The sequence below is a fragment of the Dioscorea cayenensis genome, chromosome 10, assembly GCF_009730915.1.
Source record: "Dioscorea cayenensis subsp. rotundata cultivar TDr96_F1 chromosome 10, TDr96_F1_v2_PseudoChromosome.rev07_lg8_w22 25.fasta, whole genome shotgun sequence".
In the NCBI taxonomy this organism is placed as follows: domain Eukaryota; kingdom Viridiplantae; phylum Streptophyta; class Magnoliopsida; order Dioscoreales; family Dioscoreaceae; genus Dioscorea; species Dioscorea cayenensis.
Genome location: NC_052480.1, coordinates 4,823,431 through 4,848,540, shown reverse-complemented (window position 1 = coordinate 4,848,540; position 25,110 = coordinate 4,823,431). Strand labels below are relative to the sequence as shown.

Sequence of the window (25,110 nt, the reverse complement as noted above, 5' to 3'; positions counted from 1 at the left end):
AATGGACCGATCCCATTCGGACCCGAGTTCAAACCAAACAGGTCAAGTCACGTGTTATGCACTGACCATGAACCAAGAAACTCAGATGTGGTCACGTGTTTTCCACGTGATCCATCGAGATGCTCCTCTTCCCCCTTCTCCAAGCCACCGCCTCTCTATCGCCCTCTTGAAGTTCTTCATCTTCTCTCTCGCTCGCTCTCGCTCGCGAGCTCGCTCGCTCGCTCGCTGCTCAGGTATACATTAATGCTATGCTCCTTGATTGCATCATCTGATCTCTGTTTGGAATTTGTTTGGTCATGTGTGAACTCGTCTGCATGAATGTTTCTTGTGTTTCCATTTGATCCTGTTTTTTTTGTGCTGATGAATGTGTAATTTGTGATGATGAATTTTCTTTTGATTTTTGTGTTTATTATACTTTGTTTGATTATAGAATTGTAGAAATAGAGGGAGATTTCAGAGGAAATTAATGGTTTCTTAGGAGATTTTCATTGTTTTTTTTAATTATTATTAATATAGAAACGTTCTTGAAGTTTCTTGGAGGGTTGAGATTGGTTGTTTATAGTGGGGATGTTGGGTGCTATATTTAGTTGGATCTGTTTACTGGATACGGTTGTACTATGTAGATTTTTCCTAGTTTGGGTTTTTTCAATGTGAATCTTGGAATTTTTTTTTTTTTGGTGCTTGAATGTTTGATGTTCTAATTTATATTGATTGGTTATTTGATTGAACCTTTTTCACATGAAATTCTGGGACAATTTGTATGGAGTTTTGCATCACTAGGATGATTATTTTTTTTTTTTAAAGTTATTATTATTGTTATTGGTTCTGCTTGATTGCTTTCTTGTGTTTTAAGCTTTCCATGGTAGCCTTTTGTCGTTGGTTCTTGATGGAGACCTAGTGCCTTTTTATGTTTTCTTTGTGGTTGGGTAATGCATATGGTTCTTTTAGAATTTATAAAAGCTTTTCTGGAATATATAACTATAATAGTTTTAATGTTTAAAAGCCCAACAAGTATGGACTATATGTGCTCAAATTTTATCTTTTGGTGGGGAAAAATATTTTCTTGAAGAAAATCCAGAGTGTTAATGGAGTTTCAAGTATGGACTACAAGGCTCTTTCAGCTCATTTTAGTGTAACAGATCCAATCATCTAATAAATGTGAGCATTACATGACATGCAGATCAAGTCCTTTTTCTTTTGTATGGTTACATTTTATGGTTCAAATTCCAATATTTCAGTTTTTTCTTGAAAATACATTAATATAGTAGTTTTCTGAGTCATGATTCTATGCTACAATTAGTGAACATCAATGTTCTCCACATGCAACTAGTAATTGTTTTATGGAAAGCATGGATGGAGTAATTAACCTTTGCCTATGTATATTTAACTTTAGCTGACACTGGGGGATTTTGGTGAGGTTTTGGACGATCAAATATCCAAACTTGCAAGTTAAACATCATGTTTAAGAAGTCCTTTGATGTGAAATCCCACCAACGCTTGTCTGGAGCTGATAAGAAGAAATTAAGGAGAACTGTGAAGGACAAGTTCCCGCATGCTTCAGATGCTGATCTTGATCTCATTCTTCCTCCAAAGGTGACTATTTTGTTGCATTTATGGGTTTCTGTAATCAGTTGACTTAATGAACTGATTTAGTCTAGTTGTATACACCGTTTGCAGGCTGAATTTCGTTGGTTTTGTTTTTGTTTTTTTCCTTCCTATCCTTTTTGTCATGAATGACCTTGATATATAGGAATGAAAGTTTGAAAGCATGCATTTATCTCCTGCGTCTTCGATGACTAGACTGTTGTCTTGGATGGCCTTGTTGTGCATAAATGCATAGTTACATAAAGGATTTCATTTTTTCTTTTTCTTTCATTACATGAGTTAGATGAACCTGTCAGTTAAATATTACCTATTTTTAATGATCTTCTGGTCATTTTATTGCATGGAAATTTCATAATTCTATACAAGTTAGCATACAGATGCACCTATCTCTGATAAAGAAAATTGCTAATTGATGTAGTTAAAAGTTATTGAACTTTTGTGTTCCTGTAGCAATTCTTGATTTGTTTATTTGGAAGATGTGCTAGTCAACTAACCCTGAACCCTTTCAGCATACAAAGAGGTAATCAATTTAGGGAATGTGGGCCATTCATTGATTACTGCATCAGGTTTACGGCACCATTTTTTGTTGGTCTATGCGGATGTTCAACTACTAGTTATAACCTTATATACTATGCTAAAAGTTAAGAATCGGATGATTATTATTTTAAAACTGTGCCATATTTGTATCATAGAGTTGACCTGGTTGCCAGATAAGTGTTCATATTTGAAGGCAACAACAACCGATAAGGAGTTCCATATTCATTCTGTGATGATATGGTTTTTGTTGGTTAGATGAGAAAGCCCCCATGTAAATTGAAAATCTACGAGTGCATCAGCATGGAATGGCTGGGGAAATTAAATTTTAAGAAATAATACAAAAAGAATGCTAAAGGAATTTTATTAATTGTTAGTTTTGCAGTGCTTTCTCTCTTTCTATACATATCTGCAGAATTTTCCTTTTCAGAAGTGATTTAAGTTAGTCTTCAGTTCATTTTGAAAAAAATCTCCAATTCTTAGGAATTAATCATCAATCCTATTAGATCAAATTCAACGATGGGAACACCATATCAAACAACCATGTTTGCCAACTACAATGCTACATTTAGGATTTTTAAATGCACAAATATCATATTGTTTAGAGGTTGCTATTCTCTTTTGGACAGTAGCGCAGTGAATGGTACTTAAAATCAGGACATTGACCATTATGGTGTAGATATCTGTTAGAAGTACCTTTATCCATACATTGAAGTTTAAAAACTTATGTTTTTTTAACTCAAGTATATAAACCACAATTGATTAAAATATGCTGTGTGTGGAAGTGTGCAACTACATTAAAGGTATATCAAGGGCAAATTTGTGAATCAAGATCCCACTTCATGCTTTCAATTCTTAGTGTCTAAATAAGAATTACCTCGTAGTTTCATGCTTGAAACCTATAGATATGATGGTAACTTCTCTTTCAACACACCCTCATACAGAGAAAGCAGGAATTTTATTTACTTTTTGGAAGCTATCATCTTCAGGTTTTTCCAAATGGTGGCTAGTTCTGAGGAAATTTTTATTTCTTCAATTGTTATTGGTTTGTTTTATTATTATTTTCTTGGTTGACTTTTTAAGTGTTGATCTTAATGTATTTCATAAATGCTTATTATACGCAAGGAGTTTTATGTTGAGAATTTTATTTTTGATTATTCAGCTACATGTTTGTTTAGGCGGAGATTGTATTAGCGAAGTACCCAAATCGTGCACATGTGTATAGCATAGAAGGAGGGTTTCCAATATTCTTTGATGTTGATGGACGAGGATCTGAAATATATCCTACAGGTTTTCATTGCTGTCTTTCTATTTGTTTATTCATCTTTTTGCAGTTTTGAATTATTTATACTTGGTGAAGAGGAGCATGTAGATTGTTATTTGCTACCTATGTTGCTGCCTTCCTAAGCACAAAAACTATTTCCATGTTGCCAAGTTTTTAGCTTTACATGGCAGATTGATTTGTAAAGTAATATTATTGTTTGGAAATTTGTTCTAAAGGTCGAAAAGGTTTAGCAGATTAATATTCTGAGGCATGGCCTTTCCTGTAGGGCATAATTATCAAGACACATCAGTGAAAACTGGCCATTATTTCTTCAAGTTCATTATTTTGAGAATTAACTCAAGAAAGAAGTGCCGCATAAGATTGATGAGATGATCTCATTTTGGTAGAGCCCTAAGTTTCCGTGCATGTCTTGACTATGCCTGTACATTGTAAACAGTTGGTCTTACTGTAGTGGACAATACTAGACTTCGTGAGAATAATCAGACCAATAATTTACTATGAAGATTTCTATGATCATATCATTAATTGTCTACAGGATTCACGGATAATATCTTCTCTAAATACTTGTTTTCAATATAATTGGATGTTTGAGTTCTTCTGTTTAAGGATGCTCTTTCAATTCCTTTCATACGTCCAATGTTTCTTCACGTAGGCTTCATGTATTTTACAAAAATCTCATGTTTTCTATTATGATCAGTTCATATAATCTTTCATGCTATTGGCATGGTGTTTCAAGTTCTGAATGAAGACCGAGAAGGCGCCTAAAGGTTATAGGAAATGCACTTTGGTGCATATCTATTAGAACAAAATAGATGGCTGAAGCCTTGGCTTCATGCAATAGAACTTCCATACCATGATACTTTTACCAGAAGCAAAGATGGAGAATTATAGCCTTGTGGAACCAATTTTATTTATAATTGAACGGTGGGCTACATATTTTTTTCCTTATGCAACTGATAGAAAAAAATTCAGAACAGACAGGTGTGCCTTCATTTAACATTTTTTGATTTAGGAAAATAAGTGATTAGGTATCTAGAGAAGTGATGCAGTTGATTTCACTGAAGAAGTAAGTTGAGGTTACTGCAGAGAGAGCAACTCTTGTGAAGCATGACTTGAATTTTCAGCTGAGATAGGATTTTTACCAATGCTAGTATTAAGGGTTTTTTTTGTTTCAAGTAAAGTGGCATTATGGTCATAGATGAGATTTTTTGACTCAATGTTCTGATGACATCCATAGGCTTCTCTTCACGAAATTATTGGGCACCTAAATCGATATCAAGTTGCACATTCACCCCCCACCCACCCACACACACACACACACCCCAAAATGTTGACCGTTGTGTGCAGGGACTACCATGTCAATCACCCCAGAAATCATTCATGATGATGATTATCTGAACTGACAATTTCAGTTTATGATCATCCTTTTCTTTTCAAACCTGAAACCTGTTTGATGTTAAAGTATTTGAATTACTGAACTGCTTTCAGTACTTTCATTTTACTTTGTCACCTATAGTTATCAGTTGAGATACATATCTTTTTTAGGAAGTGTCTGTTTTGATATTATGAGGATGGTTAAAGATTTTAAGTACTTACGATGAAGAAATTGTGTGAGCAACATGATTATGGTGACTTATTTTTGAAATTATAGCATCATTTGTAAGGTTTATTTTGCTATGTTACCTTTGTCGAAAGTTGAAAGAGATGTTTACGTTTTTAATTACAGTTCCATTTATCGATTATTGCTTGTCTGTTGGAGTCTAAGTGGGTGTTAGTTAGGAATGGTGTGCATTTTCTCCCTCTAATTTCGAGGGTTGAAAGGATATTTTTCTTTATTAATCATAAGTTTATCTTTCATTTATTCCTTGGACATCTGATTTTTTTTGTACTGGTGTAAAGTTTTCTTCTCGCTCTTGCAGTGTATGCGCTATGGAAAGCTCCTGAACTTTTACCTTGTTTTCTGCTCAAGGGCGGTGAAGTATCTCGGTTTGTTATTGGAGGTGCTGATTTGATGTTCCCTGGCATCAGCATACCTCCTGAAGGTCTGCCTTCATTCTTGGCTGGGCAGCCTTGGGCAGTGAAAGTTCCTGGAAATCCAGCACCAATTGCAGTATGTATTATTTATTTAAGCAGTTAATATTGCCGTTTGAATGCTATATAATTGATTCTACAGAGTAACACATGTTTCTACATTCTACTCAGCATTTTGTTCCATTCAACCATATTTTACAGGTTGGAAGCACCACAATGAGTAGTCAAGATGCACTTAAAGCTGGTTTGCGTGGAAAGGCTTTGCGGATAACACATTATTATCGTGATTCCTTGTGGCAAGTAGAACAGCTTGGGGACTAAATATTTAACAGCAAATCTCTTAGCATCATTGGAAATAATGTATTCTTGGGAAAATTTGTGCAGGGAATCAGTCGATGTTTGTTATGTTCCAAATGGAGGATTTCTTGATGATGTTGTTATTGAGGACCCTGCTTTGGTTTCAGCTATGCCTCAAAATGATTTGAATGACACACACTATGTCACTGTGAAGGAAGATGAAGGGGACTTGCATGATGTTTCAGAGGCAAATGCTGATGTTGTTATTGATACATCAGCCTCTGCTGACATGCCTAATGTCTCTGAAGAAATAGCCACTGATATGAGTGGATTACATGTAACAGAAAATGCTGCTGGTGAAGAACCTGGTGTTGAGAAGGAAACAACGAGTTTGTCTAGTGAAGATGTTGATTTCTCTTCTGGACAAATGCCTTTTACAAGCTCTACATAGAAGTGTCAAAGATAAAGACCTCCCCATGCCTGGGAGCACGCTATGGTGAACATTTTTATATATTGATTTGGCCTTATTTTAGTAACATACTTTTGTATAACCATAATGCCTTGTTATATCTTCTACTGTCCCTTCTAAAGTAATTCTTTATATACTCACTGATCTCATTCTTTATATACTCACTGATCTCATTCTGACTTTTATTTAATTAAAATTTGTATTTTACATGTAACCTGAGTGTCTTGACATCTGTTTGGCATGCATTTTTTTGTGTAAGCCCTCAAGGATGAAGTCTAATTGTGCCCTTCCAATTGAAACTCGACACTATTTGCTCTATTCATTTCAATATATTGAAAGAAAGTCTTATGTTTAGTATCCTATTGATTAAGTTGCTATAAACCCAATGCTTATTGATGCTACAACATCAAAGCTTACTTGTTCCATTTGTAAATCAACTGACGGGATTGATATTGATTCCTAAATCTTGTATTACACATCTAATTTTGTGTTTTACTTTGTATAGTTAGCTAGTTATCTTTTCGAAGGTTCTCTGCTTTCCCATAATTTTTTACTTATCTCTCATTATTTATTTATTCGGTATTGATTCATAAATCTTAGATCACACATCTAACTTGCAGTTTACTCTGTATAGTTAGCTAGTTATCTTTTCAAAGGTTCTCTGTTTTCCCATAATTTTTTACTTATCTCTCACTATTTATTTATTTGGTGGTTCTCACTTCATGCTTATTATTTATAGGTCAAATCATGTATTACCTTGCCGGCCTTCAGGGATCACTTTGGACATCAAGAAATCATCTCACAAGAAACTCTCCAAGTGGTTGCTGTCAAAATCTTCTGCTGGGCTGGTAAGTATGATAATGTCCTGAGTTTATGTGAATGAATGATGCAAGTTTCCTCCACATGGTTAAAGCTTATGCCATGACACTTTCATGTATTGTCTATGCTGTTTATCAATAGCTGCCAACTTGGGTATTAGTATTCACTGGAAGCCAAAGCACAGTAAGTGTTGATGGTTCTGACATTCGGTTTTGCAAATAAAAGTTGCACACTAATTAACAGCTGCGGAAATGATGCCTTTGTCATGGATTTTCTCTGAATGAAAACATGCCATAATATTGAAAGAGCTGTTATATAGTGTGCCCAGAGAGTAGTGGAATTTGTAGAATGTGATTCCTCATTTCCTATATATATATATATATATATTGGTGTGTATTTCTTAATGGAACATTTGAAGTCATTTCTATAATGATGATTTCTATTTTCTAAGTTCCTGAAAGATTGTCATGTTTATACAGACTTCCTCATTCTGATTTCTTTTCCAACTATAACTACAATTTCTGAACAGATATCAGCCAAGGAAGACAAGTATAAGAAAGAGATTGTGTTACTGGCTATTAACAGAACACATCCAGACTACACATCCTTCAAACCAGAGAAAAGATCGACAGAGACTATTGAACCAAAGCATGAGACATCATCTAGTGAAGGCCTTCGGAGCAGATCGCTGTTTGAGGTTGTTGAGATTTATAAATCTAGTTCACATGTTAATCCAATCTTAACTTCTGTTGGAGCTGATACTGGAAAATATTTTAGTGCATCAGAGGCAATTGATATTGTCTTCAGGTAAGGTGCAGTTAATTCCTCAGTTAATAATACATCATGATATGTTGATTAAAATGTTACTTGTTTATTTATTATTTCTATTACTATCACTATTACTATGATCTTTTAGCTCTCGTTGTTTTTGTCCTGCATATTATATGTAATCCTTGCTTCTTAGATCTCGTTGTTTCTGTCCTGCATATTATATGTAATCCCAGTTAAAGCACAAAACTTGGTTTTTGTAACTTGTGCTTTGTTCAATTGTCTGGAACATGCACAAGTTTTTATTTTATTTCTGAGATTATGAGATATGTATTTGACAAAAGAAATAGAAACAAAAATACGAAATCAAACCTTCTGATTATCCAGATACGTGGAGAACGAGAATTTGGTCAAGCCAACTGACAAGGCAATCGTGGTTCTTAATGCTATACTTTGTGATGCTCTTTACAAGGGGACTATCAAAAAAGGTTCTAGTTACCCAACTGAGATTCATAAGAGGGATTTGGGAGTAACATTTTTAAATCGCATGCAAGTTCACTACAGAGTATCCAGAGGAAATGAAGCTGTGGTGCGCAAAGGTGTGGTTAAACCCTGTTCAAATAATGAGTGAAAGGCGACAAGGTAACAAGAAGGTGACAAAAGTGTCAGGATTGGAAGCTTTCTTGATGGATGCTGAGTTATTGGCTTCTGAGCTCCAAAAGAAGTTCGCATGTAGTACATCTGTTGCAGAACTTCCAGGTATTATTTACCAATTGTGCTTGCTCCTTGATTTTTTCATAAATATCTTTTACGTATGTTTGTGGTCTTCTTCTTTCATGATGAGGACATTTTATTTGTTTGGAAGTATTCTTAGGATACCATCTACTCACAAACTTGATGCCTGTATTTTATTTGATTACTGCATAGCGCCATGACTTGCTAAAACCCACACGTAGTTTGCCTTCTTTGTAATCTGGATTGCCACTAAATGCTGTTGCTTCAAGGGGGGTAAATGATTTATCATCTTCTTTGCAAGTATTTAGATGCTCTTATTGATTTATTGGTATTTTCATCCCTGATTCACGACCACTTTTTTTTTGTTAGTTCATTTTTGTTGGTCAATCAGGTTCATAATTCTGTTAATTGGGCCCCAGATATCCAATGTGTTTTAGCAAACATGTGTTCATTTCTTTCTTGAGATTTATTGCTGCAAATTTATCACAAACCTTTTTAACTTTTGATTGATTTTGGAAGCTCATATCTTTTAAGGGTTGAATCATATGGCTATGCATCTGGGGGAGTTTGCTGATATGGAACTGAACTTTTTCTATGCTAATAATAACATAGACTTAAATTCACATGTATGGCAAATTGCGGTGCTTAAACGGCCATGTGCTGACATTGCTATGTACAACTTTAGCCTTGGGCATATATTGAATTTGGAATTCCACCTATGCTATGTCAAAATTTAAACCAATACCCCATCTAAAGTTTGTCATTTGCAGTTTGGTGTTCATGTGTGAGGGAAGATGTAGTGTCCCCTTCATATCCTCATACTGTCGCATTGCTATTGTTTTTAATCTTCTATAACTTAGTGCATTAAGGCAATTCACCTTATCCAAGTATAAGTGTTCATTTTCCTTGTTTTTTTTTTTTCTGAATAATTTAGGTGGTTCTCTGTGTGCATTTTGCAGGTAAAAAAGGTCAGTATGAGGTGTTAGTTCAAGGTGGTGTCATAGAGGATCTTGCGAAACACCTCATGGATCATTATGGTGTTCCAAAGAGATACATTGAGGTGCTTGACAAAACCAAGAAATGAGAAGCAAAGCATGATCAAAATCAAGGTTCGAGTTTCATAGCTGACTTATGTTCATGAGGCTTTTACTCAAGGCTTCCTCCACCTTGAGGGACCATGCACATCTTCTCTTCATCAGAATGTACTCCCAAGAGATACAGGACTTTGTCCCGCTCAGCTTATGCTCATTGAATTCCTTGTGTAAAATAAAGTATGAATATGTCAACATTAGAAAGTGTTCAACCAAGTTATATATCTTGGTGTATTAGAATTAAGGAAATAGGCCTGATATAAAGCAGAGCGCACTTGACAATAAACTTGAGGCTGTTGAAAGTTGAATATTCTGGTACTTGTAAGATCATTGGTTGTCTTCTGGAAGACTCTAATGTTTTGCTTTTATCAATAATTTTTTTCAGATAATTTGCACATCAAAACTTAATTTTTGCTTTCTCACAATACTTTGTGATTACACAAGCAGAATTTTATGGAACTTTCTGAGAGATAATGCAGGGTGGTGGAGGATGCGGATTGGAAGAATAACAAATCCTCCCTTGAATAGGTGAGTAGAATCTGATTCTAAACTTATATAGGACGCTTTTCTGAATATGCCAAGATTGTTAAATGATATTCCTTTTCTTGCTTATAATATTTTTATTGAAACACGTGTCACACATATTGGATGATGTTAGAAGAGCAAAGCTTATTTTCTGTTGTTGAGATGCTTGGAATAGAAAGTACTGTATATGTTTTCATCTCTGTGAATTCTGCTAAGATTAGCAAATATGAATGGACAAAATGTCAAATTTTGGACGATAATGGTTTTGTTGGATGATAGTGAGACTGTCTAATCAGAGTTCATTCTCTATTTTGCCATCAGGACAGGAGCAAGGCTTGCCATGGAAAGGAACACCAAAAGCCTTGCAATTCTTTTCTCTCAGGCAAATTGGAAGCCGAGGAATATGCAAGCAATGGTACAAATTTGTTTTTCTTGTTTAGGCTTTGCCTTTGTGTATGTTCCTAATTCATGAAAGCTCTACTTTTCATCAAGTGGATGTAACAATATCCTCTTAGTCAAAAGGCAAAGCATCTTATTTTGAGAGGAAGCAAAGGAGGAAGGGTAGTGAGCCAAAGAGGAAGGTCTTGCCAAGATTGGATATTCCTACTGGATATCCAACTCAACCAGTGTCAGTCATTTGGCCTTCAGATGGCAACCACTTGAACTTTTAATGCCATTCTTTATCTGATCTTTTTCGCTAATCTCTTCGTCCTTGTTATCATTCAGGAATGGGACTGGATTTGGAATTCAGTTTTCAAGGTGAGGCTAAAAAAGTAAAATAAATATTGATATGATACTCGCATCGCCCTTCAACTTGATGTTGCAATTCAACATGAAAATTTACTCAAGCAGCTTCTTGTTCTTTGCGCCACTATATATGATGCTGCTAACTATATTTCCTGGCTAACTACTACGCTGTTTTCTCTGACGATAGTCTCCCAGACATGGTGAATAGCATACAGAAGGATAGAGCCATGGCAGGGAATGAATGGATCAACGGTTACTTAGAGGCCATCTTGGATGCAGGCACAAAGCTCTCACGAGAAAAAAACATCTCTTCTCCTCTTTCTCCTCCAGCAGGACGAGCTCCTCCATACAGTCCAACAAAATACTTTGTTGAGGAAGTGGTGAACCATTTTGACGATGCAGACCTCCACAAGACATGGATCAAAGTAAAACAATTCAGTACATATTGTTATAATGAAGTATATTACAGTCAGTAGTTTGAAGTTCAAACTTGTCTTTTAATGTATGTGTTTTAGGCGGTGGCCATGAGGAGTAACCATGAGAGGAACCAGAGACTGGAGAACATATGCTGGAGGATTTGGCACCTCACTCGTAAAAAGAAGCAGGTTCCTTACTTGTTGTTACAAACTGAACTTGCCATGTAGACTTCTCGCATGAACTGTTTATATATTTTCTCATGATAGATTGAGTGGGAGGATGAACGGAAACTGGCAAAGCAGAGAATGGAGAGAGAGCACTTAAGCAAGGTTGCTGCAGAAGACTTATCGGACTTATCTGAAGGCGAGAAGGAGAAGGGAGACCCTGAGGTGCCAATGCTGAGGATTGATTCTAACGTGCAGATTTGGCAGGATGAGCAGGCCCAGAACAAACGGCTCTACATTGTTCTCATTAGGTGAAATTGTGCAGCTTGTATTTCTTATTTTTCTAATTTTTACATGAGATCATGACTGAACTTAATATGAAAAATATCAGTTTGCATGGATTGATCAGAGGGGAGAACATGGAGTTAGGAAGGGATTCTGATACTGGAGGGCAGGTATGATACATGATCAGAGATCATGAAATAGAGTACTGATCACGAGGATGATTGAATGAATGGATGTTTGTGATGTCCATCAGGTGAAATACGTGGTGGAGTTGGCCCGGGCTTTGGGTGGTACCAAAGGGGTGTACCGTGTGGACTTACTTACTCGGCAGTTATCTGGGCCGGATGTTCACTGGAGCTATGGTGAACCAGTTGAGATGCTCACCTACGGTGACAGGAATTCCCATATTGACTCTTGTGGGGCATACATCATCAGACTTCCCTTTGGTCCTGGTCAAAGGTATATGTTTGACTGTTTTAAATTGATTTTTATTTTTTTATTTTATTTTAAAATTGATTTGCATATTTTACATGAACAGAATTACTAATAATCTTATTTTATTTCTAATTATGTGTTTGGTTTTTCTTTTTGTTCTTTTAATTGTTTATGAGGTCTAATGCAAATTTCCTCGTTTCCTGTGACTGTTATCTGGCTTTTAACTTTTTAATTTCTTTTTTTTTTTTTTAAAAAAAAGGATGACACATACTGTAATAGTCTCACCAACAGAAATAATTTATTAAAACTATAATAAAAAGAAAATAATGTGCCCATTGAGCCTGGTTCAGTTTATGTCAAGCAAAAAGATATACTTTCTACTGTATGCGAATTTAGTAAATTTATATTTATAGAATTTCAGATAATGCCCAAATAATAGTATAATATAATATAATATATTTTGGATCTATTTGTTGGGATAGGCTTAAAAATTTTTTATTTCTATTGTTTGACTTAATCGGTCACAATTTTAACCTGAGGAGAGCAATTACTATTTTTTATTTTATTTTATTTTTTTGAGAAAACGCTGCACTTTTATGTATCCATACAGGCGAAAATAATCTCTAAAATTAATTTTCTTCTCATATGGGTATACTTTTGAGATTGAAATTTTTTTATATTATATTATTTTGGTGAATAATAATGATTTATTGTGCTCTAATTTTTATACTTTTTGATATATTGTTAGGTGTATAAAAATAATTGTATATATATATATCTAAAATATAAATTTATTTTGTGAATAGTTATACTTTGAGTAACTTTAATATGTAAACATTATATAAAAAGTAAGTACATAATTTATATAATTATATTATATGTTGTAAAGTATAAAAAATATTTTTATTTTTTATATATTGTAAATGGATAAAATTATATATATATATATATAAATATTTTAACACAATATATGTTTGAAAAACATAAAATATGTGCTGCAGGTATATTCCCAAGGAGTCATTGTGGCCCCACATCCCCGAGTTCGTGGACCGGGCCCTGGCCCATATAACGAATGTGGCCCGCTCTGTCGGCGACCAACTTGAACCCGCCGGAGGGAAACCGATATGGCCGTACGTCATCCACGGCCACTACGCCGACGCCAGCGAAGCCGCCGCCCGCCTCTCCGGCATCCTCAACGTCCCAATGGTGATCACCGGCCACTCCCTCGGGCGGAACAAGCTGGAGCAGCTGCTGAAGCAGGGAAGGCTCAGTAAGGAGGACATCAATAGGACTTACAGGATCATGAGGAGGATCGATGCCGAGGAGGCGGCGCTTGATGCGGCGGAGATGGTGATCACGAGCACCAGGCAGGAGATTGAGGAGCAGTGGGGTTTGTATGATGGCTTTGATGTTAATCTGGAGAGGAAGCTCAGGGTACGCCGCCGCCGGGGTGTTTCTTGCTTCGGTCGATATATGCCTCGAATGGTGGTGCGTGAATCACTAAACCCTAACTAATTTTTTATTTTTATTATTATTTTTTGTTTAACTTCAGCAAATAGTATTCTGATTTTAAAATCTTTTGCAAATGTGCGCGAATCTCAAATTTTGAGTGGTTTTCTGGATATAATTCTGCAAAGTTTTTAATTTGCATGCAATTGTTTATTTATTTTTAGAAGCGTGGATATGCCACTGATCGAACTCTCAATCTTCGACTTGAGAGGGAAATGAATTGCCAACTCTTCCAGTTGTGCTTGCTTTCATAATTTGCTGAAATATATTTACTAAATGTGTGAAATTTTAAACCCTAATTATACATATATATATATATGTGTGTGTGTGTGTATGTGTGTGTTTGTGCTTATAACTGCTTGCTTGGTGGAATTTTTCTTTACTCTGGAGAATATTGTATAATTTTTGCTTATAATTCCTCAGGTCATACCACCAGGATTGGATTTTAGCTATGTGCGCATGCAGGATTTGAGTGAGGGTGATGCTGATCTTGCCAAGATGATAGGCCCTGATGGAGCTCAGAGCAGAAGAGATCTTCCTCCAATATGGGCTGAGGTTACATTTATATACATTTCATTTCTTAATTTTCTCAGTTTGATTTCAGATTGAGTCAAGTCCTTAAATTCTGTTATCATTTTGTCTTGGTTTATATATTTCTATAGATAATGAGGTTCTTTACGAATCCTCACAAGCCAATGATTCTGGCCCTCTCTCGGCCTGATCCTAAGAAGAATGTGACAACCTTGCTTAAGGCCTTTGGTGAATGCCACCCTCTCCGAGAACTTTCTAACATGGTAATATCCTATATATCTATATATCTTCAGTTTAAAAAAAAAAACACTATGCACACCTTCTTAGAAAGCCCAGTGATGGTCTTTAATATGTTTATTTTTCAGACACTGATTCTTGGAAATAGAGATGATATTGAAGAGATGTCTGGCAGTGGTGCGACAGTTCTCACCACTGTACTGAAGCTGATTGATAAATATGATCTCTATGGTCTGGTGGCTTATCCTAAGCATCATAAGCAAACTGATGTGCCTGAGATTTATCGCCTTGCTGCCAAGACAAAGGTATTCTCTTAAGCCTTTGTTCAGCATCAGGGACATGTCTTAATCTTTGTGTTTGTTTGCTTAAGGGGGTCTTCATCAATCCGGCACTGGTTGAACCATTTGGTCTCACTCTCATAGAGGTAGGCGTATGCACTGATCCCCTGGTTCTTGTGCAATGGTAGGGTACGTATAATTTGAACATCAAGCATCTGTTTTTCAGGCTGCTGCTTATGGTTTGCCTGTGGTTGCAACCAAGAATGGAGGGCCGGTGGACATTATGAAGGTAAAGATTTTCGTGAACTGGTAATCAGTTGTAGATTTAAACTGTGTTTAGTGACATTTGCATGTTTTCTTAGGCATTGAACAATGGTGTCTTGGTGGATCCTCATGATCATAATGCCATTTCTGCTGCCCTCCTGAAACTGGTTGCTGACAAGGGACTTTGGATGGAATGCCGGAGGAATGGCCTGAAGAATATCCATCGTTTCTCATGGCCTGAACATTGCCGGAAATATCTATCACATGTTGAGCACTACCGGAACCATCAAACTGCCACTAGTCTGGAAATCATGTCACGCATGGAAGAGCCGATGAGTGACTCTCTCAGGGATGTTGAAGACTTATCACTCAGGTTCTCTGTAGATGGAGGTGACCTCCAAACCAATGGCAGTGTTAGCTCTATTGTGGAAGCTCTCCATCAACATCAACATGATCTTACACATTCCCTGATGAACAACACATACATGTTTGGTCCTGGGAAGAGGCAAAGGATGTTTGTGATTGCAGTTGATTGTTATGATGCCAACGGTCAAATAGTTCTCCATGATTTTTCAGTGCTCATCGGAAAATTAATGGCCATTGGAGGAACTAATGGCTGCACTGGTTTTGTCCTTGCAACGGGAGCCACTGGAAAAGAAACTATCGAGGCCATGCAGCAATGTGATATACCCCCAAGGGGCTTTGATGCATTGATTTGCAGCAGCGGAAGTGAGTTATACTATCCATGGAGGGATCTCATGCCTGATGGCGACTATGGTGCTCATATTGATTATCGATGGCCTGTGGAGCACGTGAAATCGACCATTCTTAGGGTGGCTCAAATGGAGAACAAACCTGAAGAGGATTGTCTGATTGTTGACGAGGAGGCATGTAGCTGGCATTGCAATGCATACTCACTTAAGCAGGGAGCCAAGGTATGTGATCCATAATTGGGTGAGTAGCTGACATGCATTTTCTGCAATACTAAATTGACTTATAAAAATGAATTCATGAACATGACACCTACTTGAAGCTTACATGCATTTTCTTCAGACTGCTTAGATAAATGGTAAACAAGTGGTATTAATTCAATAGAGAGATGATTTGTGGACTCTGTTCCAGGTTAGGAAGCTAGATGCTATTCACCAAAGGCTGCGCATGCGTGGTTTCCGATGCAATCCTATCTATACCAAAGCTTGTACAAGATTAAATGTTGTTCCATTGTATGCTTCAAGGTCATATGCACTAAGGTCAGATCAGCGTTGACTCTCATAAAAGGTTTTCCCCATGAATTTCTCTAAATTCCTTATTAACATCTTGGCTTTTCTACTACTTTTCATTGCAAACAGGTATCTTTCAGTAAGATGGAACATTGATCTATCAAAATTATTAATATTTGTTGGAGAAAGAGGAGACACAGATCATGAGGAGCTCCTTCCAGGTATCCACAATACCGTAATTCTTACAGGCTTGGTCACAAGTGGTAGCGAGACACTACTCCGTGATGAAGAGAACTGCAAGATTGATGATATCATCCCATTGGAAAGCTCAAACATAGCCTGGCTACCTGCTGAAAGCTTTGATGCTTCAGCTATCATGGCTATTATTGAGAAGGTTAAAGCAAAATGATGCTACAAGGCCATCAAATATCTCATCGATATACACATGAAGATGCCAATGATCCTCATAAGAACTATATATACCTTTAGTCCAGTGTTGGATGTTATGAAATGGATCATTTACAGTTGAGGGCCATTAACTCTATTATAGAAAAGGGGATGGCTTTACAGGTCTTGATAAACATGATATACTTGTAGAAAAGCTTTATTGATATATATATATATATATATATTTATATGAGATTGAAAACCATAAACACAATGATTGTACAAGCTGTTAATGGAAGCAGTTACAATGGAAGTGAAGAATATCATGACTGAGTTTTTTTTTGGTTAATCCATACTCAAATAATTATTTGGATTTTGAATATAATGATTTTTTTATTGTTTATTTATTTATAATCAAGCAAGCATATTTATTTCCGTATTTAGATATTTATTACTTTCTCAGTTCTTAAATACATGTTGGATGTTGCATAAGAATTAAGAATAACATTAAATTATTTAAATTTTAATATAAAAAATAATAAAATTATTAAACTATTCATTTTTTGAAATCATGCAATTTTTTTTGGGATTATAAATATTAGTCTCTTCATTTATATAACTTAGAAAATTAAAAATGGGTAAAATTGGAAAAAAAAAAAAGAAAAAATATTACCTTGATATTGTAAAATGACCATTATTTTAAAATATTTTTTTTTTAAACAACATGTATTTAGGAACTGAGGAGTAACAAAATTAAAGTAACTTAATTATTACTCAGAAGATAAATAAAAATCACAACATATTAATTACGGTAGAAATTAATAATAGTCTTGTATTACTGACATTAATAAATGATTAGAAAAAACAGACACGAGAACTCGATAGCACCGAGAGAGGGATGAGCTTCGTCCCTCGGCCATGGAGGAGATCTCGGCTTCCTTCCCTTCGCTCTCCAATGGCGAACGAGGTCCGCCTCCCGAGACTCACTTCTAGGAGGCTGCTCCGGCTTCTCCCAGTGCTGGTCCTCCTCGCCCTCGTTCCTCCCATCTTCTTCCACTTCCGTCTTCGCCGATTCAATCAGGTACGCTTTTGGTAATCGTAATCATTCATCCATGTTTTCTTTGATTTTAGTTGCCGAGAATTGAGTTTTTCAGTGATTCAGATGCGATCTCGGAAGTGCGGATGGCTGGAGAACCCTCCACTTGTGTGCGCTCATGGTGGTGATTCAAGCAAGGCTTTTCCCAACACTGTGAGTGATTAGTAGCTGGTGTGAGTGTGAAACTCATCTGATGTTCTTGACTGGGCTATGAAATTTGTGATTTTTTTATTATGATGTTGGAATTCTATATAAGGAAAGAGACGTTTTTGGTTCTTGATATGTTATCTATATTTATGAGTCTTTGATTCAGTGGTAATTAATGTTTTAAATGAATCAGATGGATGCATATCGATTTGCCATTGATTCTCACGTAGATTGCATTGAGATAGATATATCTCGATCTTCTGATGGAGTATTGCTTGCTCTCCATGACAGGTATATTTTAGTTTCACATTTCTTAAATTCTTTGAGGTCTAGTTATTTAATTATGTTGGTTGTGTTTGGATTGATGGAAAGAGAAGGAAAATAGTGGAAAGTATGTGGAAGCAAATTGGTGCATACTTATTCTTATAAAGGCCTTTTCAGATTGTCATGGATTAAAACCTCAAAAAAGTTTGCTGCTTGCTAGAGACCAATAAGTTTGATATCACTGATACGCTCAACAACATAGCCTTATGCAATTAGCATGGGAGACTTGCACCCTCAAAGAGCAGCCTAAGAAATGAACCGTTCATTTTGACTGAATGTCAATGTCAAGTCTAACCTTCTCTGAAAAAGTTCTTGACTAGTTACTTTTATTTATGCATTTAACCTTAGATTTTATGATTTTTTTAAACTATCTACAAATAGTTTTAAGACAATAATATTTCGAATTAGGTAACAGCGCTTTTGTCTCCACCTGATTCTCACATTATCCAGGCAGGGATCTGCAGAGGATATCTGGTAATGATACAGCAAAAGTTGGCTACATGAGTGTTGATGAGGTGAGATTTTTTCTTTGCGTATAAGTGGGTATTTTAGTTTTAATTCACATTGAAATGTTTGTCAAGGCATTCAGTTGTTTCTAGTCTTTTAACATTCATTTTACAATGGATCATGGGGCTAAATTTAGATTATTCACAAAATTTAATGCAGGCAGTTTGCCTTTAGATTTATTCTTCATACGGATCTTGTATATCCCTAAGTTCATAATTTTAACCACTCACACAACTATGATGAACAACTTTTCTTCATGTAACGCCTGATCTTTAGTGTTTGACAAGAGGCATGTAATAGAAATATTTATATGGATAAGAGGTGAAATCAAATAATCTCATTTGGGATTAATGTTCTGTTTATGACTTAACAAGTTCATCTAGAAGCTTATTTTTATTTTCAAGCTTTGGTTGTAAAACGTAAATGTCAATCATTCAAGCAGATTGAGCCTCGTAGGATATAGGTTCACTGGAATGCGGTATGGAGATGCCCCATTAGTTTAAAGAAGAAATGGTTTTGCATTACTTGCCCAAGTTTTATTAGCACAAAATTTGCTGCAACAAAAAAAAAATTCTTCCTATGTTTGCTGAAATGAAACCGATGTTGAACAGTATAGCCATTGTATCAACTATATTATTATGAACCTTGAAATGTTTGTTTTCTATTTCAACAAGTGGCATACCAGTGCCTGAATTACTTGCAGAATCATTTAAACAGTCACTATTGCAGGTCACGTATGTGATAGAATAATGATAATACTGCTGGAATTTTCTGTATTTTCGTTCTCCCTTCCATGCATGGTGCCCTGTCTTCCACAGTGATATAATTCAACGTTCATCCAAGTGATGCAGCATGTATAAAATGGTTTTGGATGTCTTATGGCTTTTCTTTTATTATCTTCCTTTCTCTTGGAAGCATAATTTGATTTCTGACTATTCTTGTATTTTATCAGCCAAAGATGGTTTGTAGCATAATTCTAACTGGTCATTGAACACGTAACATTCACTATTAAATAATGTGTATTGCTGCCTTCTTAGTTCAATTTCAACATCTTGTCATCTTCCAATATTTTCTTATTCCCATAATAATGTTGGTTTACATTGTAGTTGCTGATGCTAATATAGCTGTTTACACTTTCTTGTTCATTGAATCTACCTACCCTTTTTTTATATCTTTTAATTGGTTTCATTTATCATGCAGATAAAGAAATTAAATTCTGGCTTTCAGACAAGACATGAGTCTACCAAGCACAAGGTTCTGGCTGCTAGAGACGCTTTAGAGGTAAATTTCTGCAATAGCTCTCTCTCTATCTCTAGCAATAAATGATTTCATTTTAAGTTGGCAACTTAAAACTGTGCATGCTTAATTTTTTTTGCAATTTGATTGTCCTGTAGTTGGTATCAAAGTCGGTCAGGCAGGTGATCCTTGATGTCAAAGTTGGGCCTCCATCCTATGAGAAAGGCTTAGCAACAGACATACTCTCTCTTGTAAGTCTCTTTCATGTTTTTGTTCCTTCAAAAATTCTGCCCTTCTGGTTGGCCAGATTCATTTTTGTAGTTATGGTTTTATGGTTGGTTATTCTTCTCAGACTTTTGTACCTCTGGTTACCCCTGGTTCATACTCAACTCCTAGGACCCTAATCACTCAACCAATCAACCTCTGTCCATGAAAGTTTGTCTAGCTTTGATTCATTTCTTGTGTAGAAAAGCCAACGAAAACATTGATTTCTTCCTTTTAATAACAGTTGAAACAAGAAAGAAGAGTAATTATATTATAAATACATACAACTTATTGTGTGCGTAGGGGTTTAGCTAAATGCATGGGTTATTCCATGATCTGCTATTGTATGCTGATTTTACTAGATGAATGGGCATTGTTACATTGCCAGCTACAAGTGTCATGAACTTGCAAGGAAACCTGTGTCTGTGATAGTTTGCATTTGTCATTGTCACAAGGATCTGAAACACTCAACAACAAACTTTTTGTTATTTTGTACATCTGAATTGGAGCAGTTCTATTTCACAGCCTTGTAACCTCCAATGATATTTATACTTGCCGTTCATAGCTTTTGATGTTTAATGCCCAATAATAAATTCTTTTTCTGTTTCTTTTTCTATTCCTTTACATGTTGAGGATGTTGACAGGTTCAGAAAACGAATTGCAGAAACTGTGTTGTTTGGGCAAAAAGTGATATAATAGGAAGAGATGTGATCAGGTTGTCACCTGATATTTCGGTAAGATGCTTCAATTATCATGATGTAAATCTGATTACTACCGTACTTCTAGTTACAAATGATTGTCTTACCTTTGTGATTGCTCATTTTATCAACTCTCTTAAACCCCTCCATTTCTGCAAGTTCTTTGCCTAACTTTTCTGCATTTGTTTTTGTTCAAGGTCGGGTACATCGTCATGGAGGACCCTTCAACTGGTGCAAAAAGCCGCATACTTAGAATGAGAGGTGCTAATATCGTCGGGGTTTATCACCCTCTGATCGACAAGAAACTTGTTCGCACCTTGCATAGGTGAGATTGTTTATACTATGGTCATTTTCATCTACATCGATTAATTCTATACGGTATCCTACTCTACAAAAACATGCTAACAAAGATAGCATACCAACAGACAGAATAAAAAAGTGTACGCCTGGACTGTCGACGACATGGACTCAATGCGGAAAATGTTATTCGAACATGTCGATGCCATTGTTACAGGTCAGCCTTCTCTTCTGCAAGGCCTAATGCAGAACATGAAAACAGAATGCCTGGAGGAAGGTTTCCTTTTGCCCTGATAAAATTAGGTGATTATTCTCTGAATTATCAACATTATTATTAATTAAGCCAATTCAAAGCTAACTACACGCCATTTTATAATTCCCTACTCATGTTTCTTATATGTTTTTATTAGTTTCAGCAGTAATTATATCCATTGATTGAGATCAAAATTCATAGATGTCATCTGTGTGACATGGATAAACATTGTATTAGTTACAGGATTAGTGATACATATGTATTTTAGTAAAGTTAATTAAAGTTTGTTGTATTTATTATTTTTTAAAAGATAGGCGGTTGCCCCCACTAAAACTTGAAATGTCCATTATGCCTTTTAGAGTCATTATTGTATTTATAGTTACAAACATTTTTTATTTTTTTATTTTTATATCATTTGACCCATTAAAATTAATATATATATATATATATAATAAATTCCTCCTCCACTGAGTAAAGATCCTGGATCATCCATGCTCGTCCTCACTGTAGTCAAGGAAATAGAAAATAATTTTTTTTAAAAAAATAGTAATGAAATACAAGGGTATGTTTAAAAAAAATATTTTTTTTCTTTTTTATATTTATTATTTTTTAAAATAATAGATTTATGAGAGGGGCGTTCAAGTACTTTTAATCAGTCAAACATACACCCTATCCTACAACCGCAACCTTCCATTTTGTCCAAACTGGTTTCATCCCATTGAAATGCTAAAATCTTAAACTGCTTCTCTTTTTCTCGCTGGAATTTCAAAAGATATTTGCCATAAAATACATGTTCAAACTCTCTCTCTTTCTCTCTCTTACATTCATTCAGTTTCTCCTTCAAAGCATTCTCTTCTTTCAAATTAATGAAAACATATAAGAGCATTTCCATCCAATCCGTTGTTTCTTCTTTTCATTCTCTTCAAGAAATCATATAAAACTTTATCTTTCATTTTCATTCTCAGCCTTTCTCCAGTAATACTCCGGTAATTTCCCCTGCATGCGTTTCGGAGAAAAAAAAAATCACATCTAGGTGAGTAATTCTCTCATTCATCCTTTTAATTTTTTTGCAATTTATAGTGCTCATATATATTTATATAGTTCATAGTAATTCTGAATTTGCTGCAATTTTTTTAATAAATTTTATAAAGCCATCTCTTTTTGACTCTAATCCAATCACTGCAATTAATTATCACAAAAAAAGTCATCGCTCTTTGTTTTATAATTCCTTTTAAACAACAAACCTACAAACTCTGCGATGTTTCCTGAGTACATCTCACAAGAAAACAACAAAAACTCTAATGCAATTTAATTTTTTTTTTTTTTAAGTCCTTTTCTTTTCCGTTTTCTTTTTAGTTCTTTCCTTCCCTGCCTTCCAGTCATGGAAATCTCATCTTCCTAGAAATAACGAATGAGAAATTTCACTAATATATTTCTAATATATATATATATATATATAGGCTTTCCGTGGTCTTCCTGAGCACTTTATTGTGAAAAATAACCACATAAAATGGTGGAGAAATCACAAGCACAAGGCACAACATTTGTTCATGCAGATGCATGCAACTTCATGGAGGTGGTGCAACGTCTCACTGGTCCTAACATAAAACAACATCCTCCTCCTCCTCCACCGCCACCAACATCGCTGAAGGTCACCGGAATACGAAAGCCGACTTTTCAAGCTTCATGACAGAGGGCAAGGCTTAAGGTCATCATCATCTTCTTCTGCTTCTTCTACTTCTTCAACTTCTTCATTTAGTCTCATGATAGTGAAACCTGATACTCTTCTTCATGCTCTCTATTCTAGGGTTTTATCTCCGCCTTTTAAGTCATTGGTTTCACCTTCTAAGAGTTTATCACAACTTGATTTTTGTGAAAAGGAGAGTTCTCCATCGTCTTCTTCATGTTTGAATGAAGCTGAAGAAGAGAAGGCAATCAGGGAAAGGAGGTTTTATCTTCATCCTTCTCCAAGGTCTTTGTCTTCTAGGGTTTCAGACCCTGAGTTGTTGCCTTTGTTTCCACTCACTACTCCAAGGTCTCAAGGACCTTGACATGTTTTATTGTTTTAATTTTTATTTTGTTTGATGATTTTCCACAAACTGTGTATTGGTTCATTGATTGAATGGGTTTTTGGATATAAAATGGATGCTTAATATTGTCTGATATGAGAAAATGGGTAAAAAAAATTTAGTAGGGTCATACTACGTACGTACCATTACAACCTTCCTTTCAGACAATGTCTATATCTATGATTTAAATCAGAATCAATAAATTGAAAATTATCTTGCAGTTCAAGAGTAATCTGAAAATCACTTGTCTTGTAGTTGAAACTAGAGGTTTTAGGATTCTTGTCAATTAAAACATATATAATGCTTTAATGGGGATTCTTGTCAATTAAAACATATATAATGCTTTAATGGGGGTAAATTTTTATGTGGTTAGCGTGTATGACTGATTTCCATTTTTGGTCATTGTGTTTCAATTTGTATCTTTTTTATTATTAGATATTGATTTGTTTTCACCGGGAGGTCACTTGGGGTTTTGTGGCCAATTTTAAATGACGTGACAGCTGAAAATTCCACGTTGTTTACTTTATTTTCCGGATTTAGTAAGCCGAGTCAGCATTCGGCTAATGGGTTCTCTCTAGCTAGGATGAGAGAAAATATTAAAATAAAGCGACATGGTATTTTTTATTGCCACATCATTTAAAATTGACCGGAAAACCCTAAGTGACCTCCCGGTGAAAAGAAATAAATATCTAATGACCAAAAAGATACAAATTGAAAGTGTCACACCCACCCCTTCTACCAAGGTAAATGTGGCACCCATCAAAAACCAAATCAAGACTTACAGATCACAATTTACATCTTTACACCAACTACAGGTTCAAATACATAAATACATCAAATATAATAACTCAAATTTACAAGTACAACCGCTACAAGATCACGACATCAACAAATAGAAAAAAAGGTATGGGACCCACTGCAATCTTGGACTCAACCCTGACTAACTCTATATTCGATCAGGTGATCTATTAGGGTCCTGCTCCTGCAACTACAACATGTTCAGTTGGTCGATAGTGGCTCAATAATTTTAAATAATTAAATATAGTGTACATAAAGCATATAAAGATCAATTTCTCAAATAATTTTCCCAACTTTCACAAATACCAGAATTCTAATAAAATACATTTTTAAAGAACTTTTGAAACATAAATTCATCACAAATCAATATCAAAACAACAGATAATATAAAAACCATCCTCAAATCCGCAGTCTAAAAACCCTCCCCGACTTAGTCGCCGTCGCGACTAGGTTGGGAGCCGCCAAGGTCTTCATAACCTTGACGTTGACCCACCGGTCCCATGTGGTGACCCCGGGATCCCGATGTATCATCCAATCAGAGCTCTACGATCCCACCCGATCTGGACAAATCAACACTCAGGTCAACCACGCCACCTCTAAAGGCTGGCTCTTGGGAACCCATTACTGCAGCAGTCGGGCCTTAGCCCACTATCACCATCCAAACCATCATGTAGATGCAACAATAATACAATCTGTATAAATCATATCACAGGGTCCTTATCTAGGATAAGCATTCACAGTACAATACATGCATAATACTAGTAAAGTCCAGATCTATGATATTATTC

The 25,110-nt window shown here is 35.6% G+C and overlaps 4 protein-coding genes across 8 annotated transcripts; all 4 read left to right on the top strand.

The window, feature by feature from the left end:
- Positions 1-212: 212 nt before the first annotated feature.
- Positions 213-9,964, top strand: LOC120270841 (eukaryotic translation initiation factor 2D). The gene is given in 12 exon segments (XM_039277908.1): positions 213-233; positions 1,418-1,593; positions 3,318-3,429; positions 5,344-5,534; positions 5,657-5,751; positions 5,840-6,164; positions 6,166-6,248; positions 6,961-7,069; positions 7,570-7,847; positions 8,196-8,418; positions 8,420-8,567; positions 9,503-9,964. Coding segments are annotated over 11 exon segments (1,824 nt in total). The 5' UTR covers positions 213-233; positions 1,418-1,458; the 3' UTR covers positions 9,628-9,964.
- A 112-nt stretch (positions 9,965-10,076) lies between these two features.
- On the top strand, positions 10,077-16,984 carry LOC120270839 (probable sucrose-phosphate synthase 4). Of its 5 annotated transcripts, none has more exons than XM_039277904.1 (18): positions 10,077-10,162; positions 10,486-10,574; positions 10,675-10,787; positions 10,886-10,918; positions 11,094-11,331; positions 11,422-11,511; positions 11,590-11,798; positions 11,879-11,942; positions 12,026-12,231; positions 13,209-13,695; positions 14,140-14,271; positions 14,379-14,510; positions 14,613-14,789; positions 14,855-14,908; positions 14,989-15,051; positions 15,125-15,961; positions 16,149-16,276; positions 16,376-16,984. In XM_039277904.1, exons 2-18 carry the CDS (start codon positions 10,500-10,502, stop codon positions 16,653-16,655), a joined length of 3,318 nt encoding a protein of 1,105 aa, XP_039133838.1. In that variant the 5' UTR covers positions 10,077-10,162; positions 10,486-10,499; the 3' UTR covers positions 16,656-16,984. The 5 variants fall into 5 exon arrangements, with proteins under 5 accessions (XP_039133838.1, XP_039133837.1, XP_039133840.1 ...); XM_039277903.1 differs by having other exon boundaries at positions 10,481-10,574; XM_039277906.1 differs by lacking the exon at positions 16,376-16,984 and having other exon boundaries at positions 10,481-10,574; positions 15,125-15,980; positions 16,149-16,277.
- Positions 16,985-17,500: 516 nt separating this feature from the next.
- LOC120270616 (glycerophosphodiester phosphodiesterase GDPD4) lies at positions 17,501-21,843 on the top strand. The gene is made up of 9 exons (XM_039277668.1): positions 17,501-17,714; positions 17,796-17,882; positions 18,070-18,167; positions 18,655-18,715; positions 19,908-19,988; positions 20,102-20,194; positions 20,852-20,941; positions 21,103-21,230; positions 21,331-21,843. The coding sequence occupies exons 1-9, from the start codon at positions 17,532-17,534 to the stop codon at positions 21,494-21,496; spliced, it is 987 nt and encodes a 328-aa protein (XP_039133602.1). The 5' UTR covers positions 17,501-17,531; the 3' UTR covers positions 21,497-21,843.
- A 1,122-nt stretch (positions 21,844-22,965) lies between these two features.
- On the top strand, positions 22,966-23,506 carry LOC120270219 (VQ motif-containing protein 31-like). Its single transcript, XM_039277248.1, has 2 exons — positions 22,966-23,106; positions 23,336-23,506. Exons 1-2 carry the CDS (start codon positions 22,966-22,968, stop codon positions 23,504-23,506), a joined length of 312 nt encoding a protein of 103 aa, XP_039133182.1.
- Positions 23,507-25,110: the final 1,604 nt, after the last annotated feature.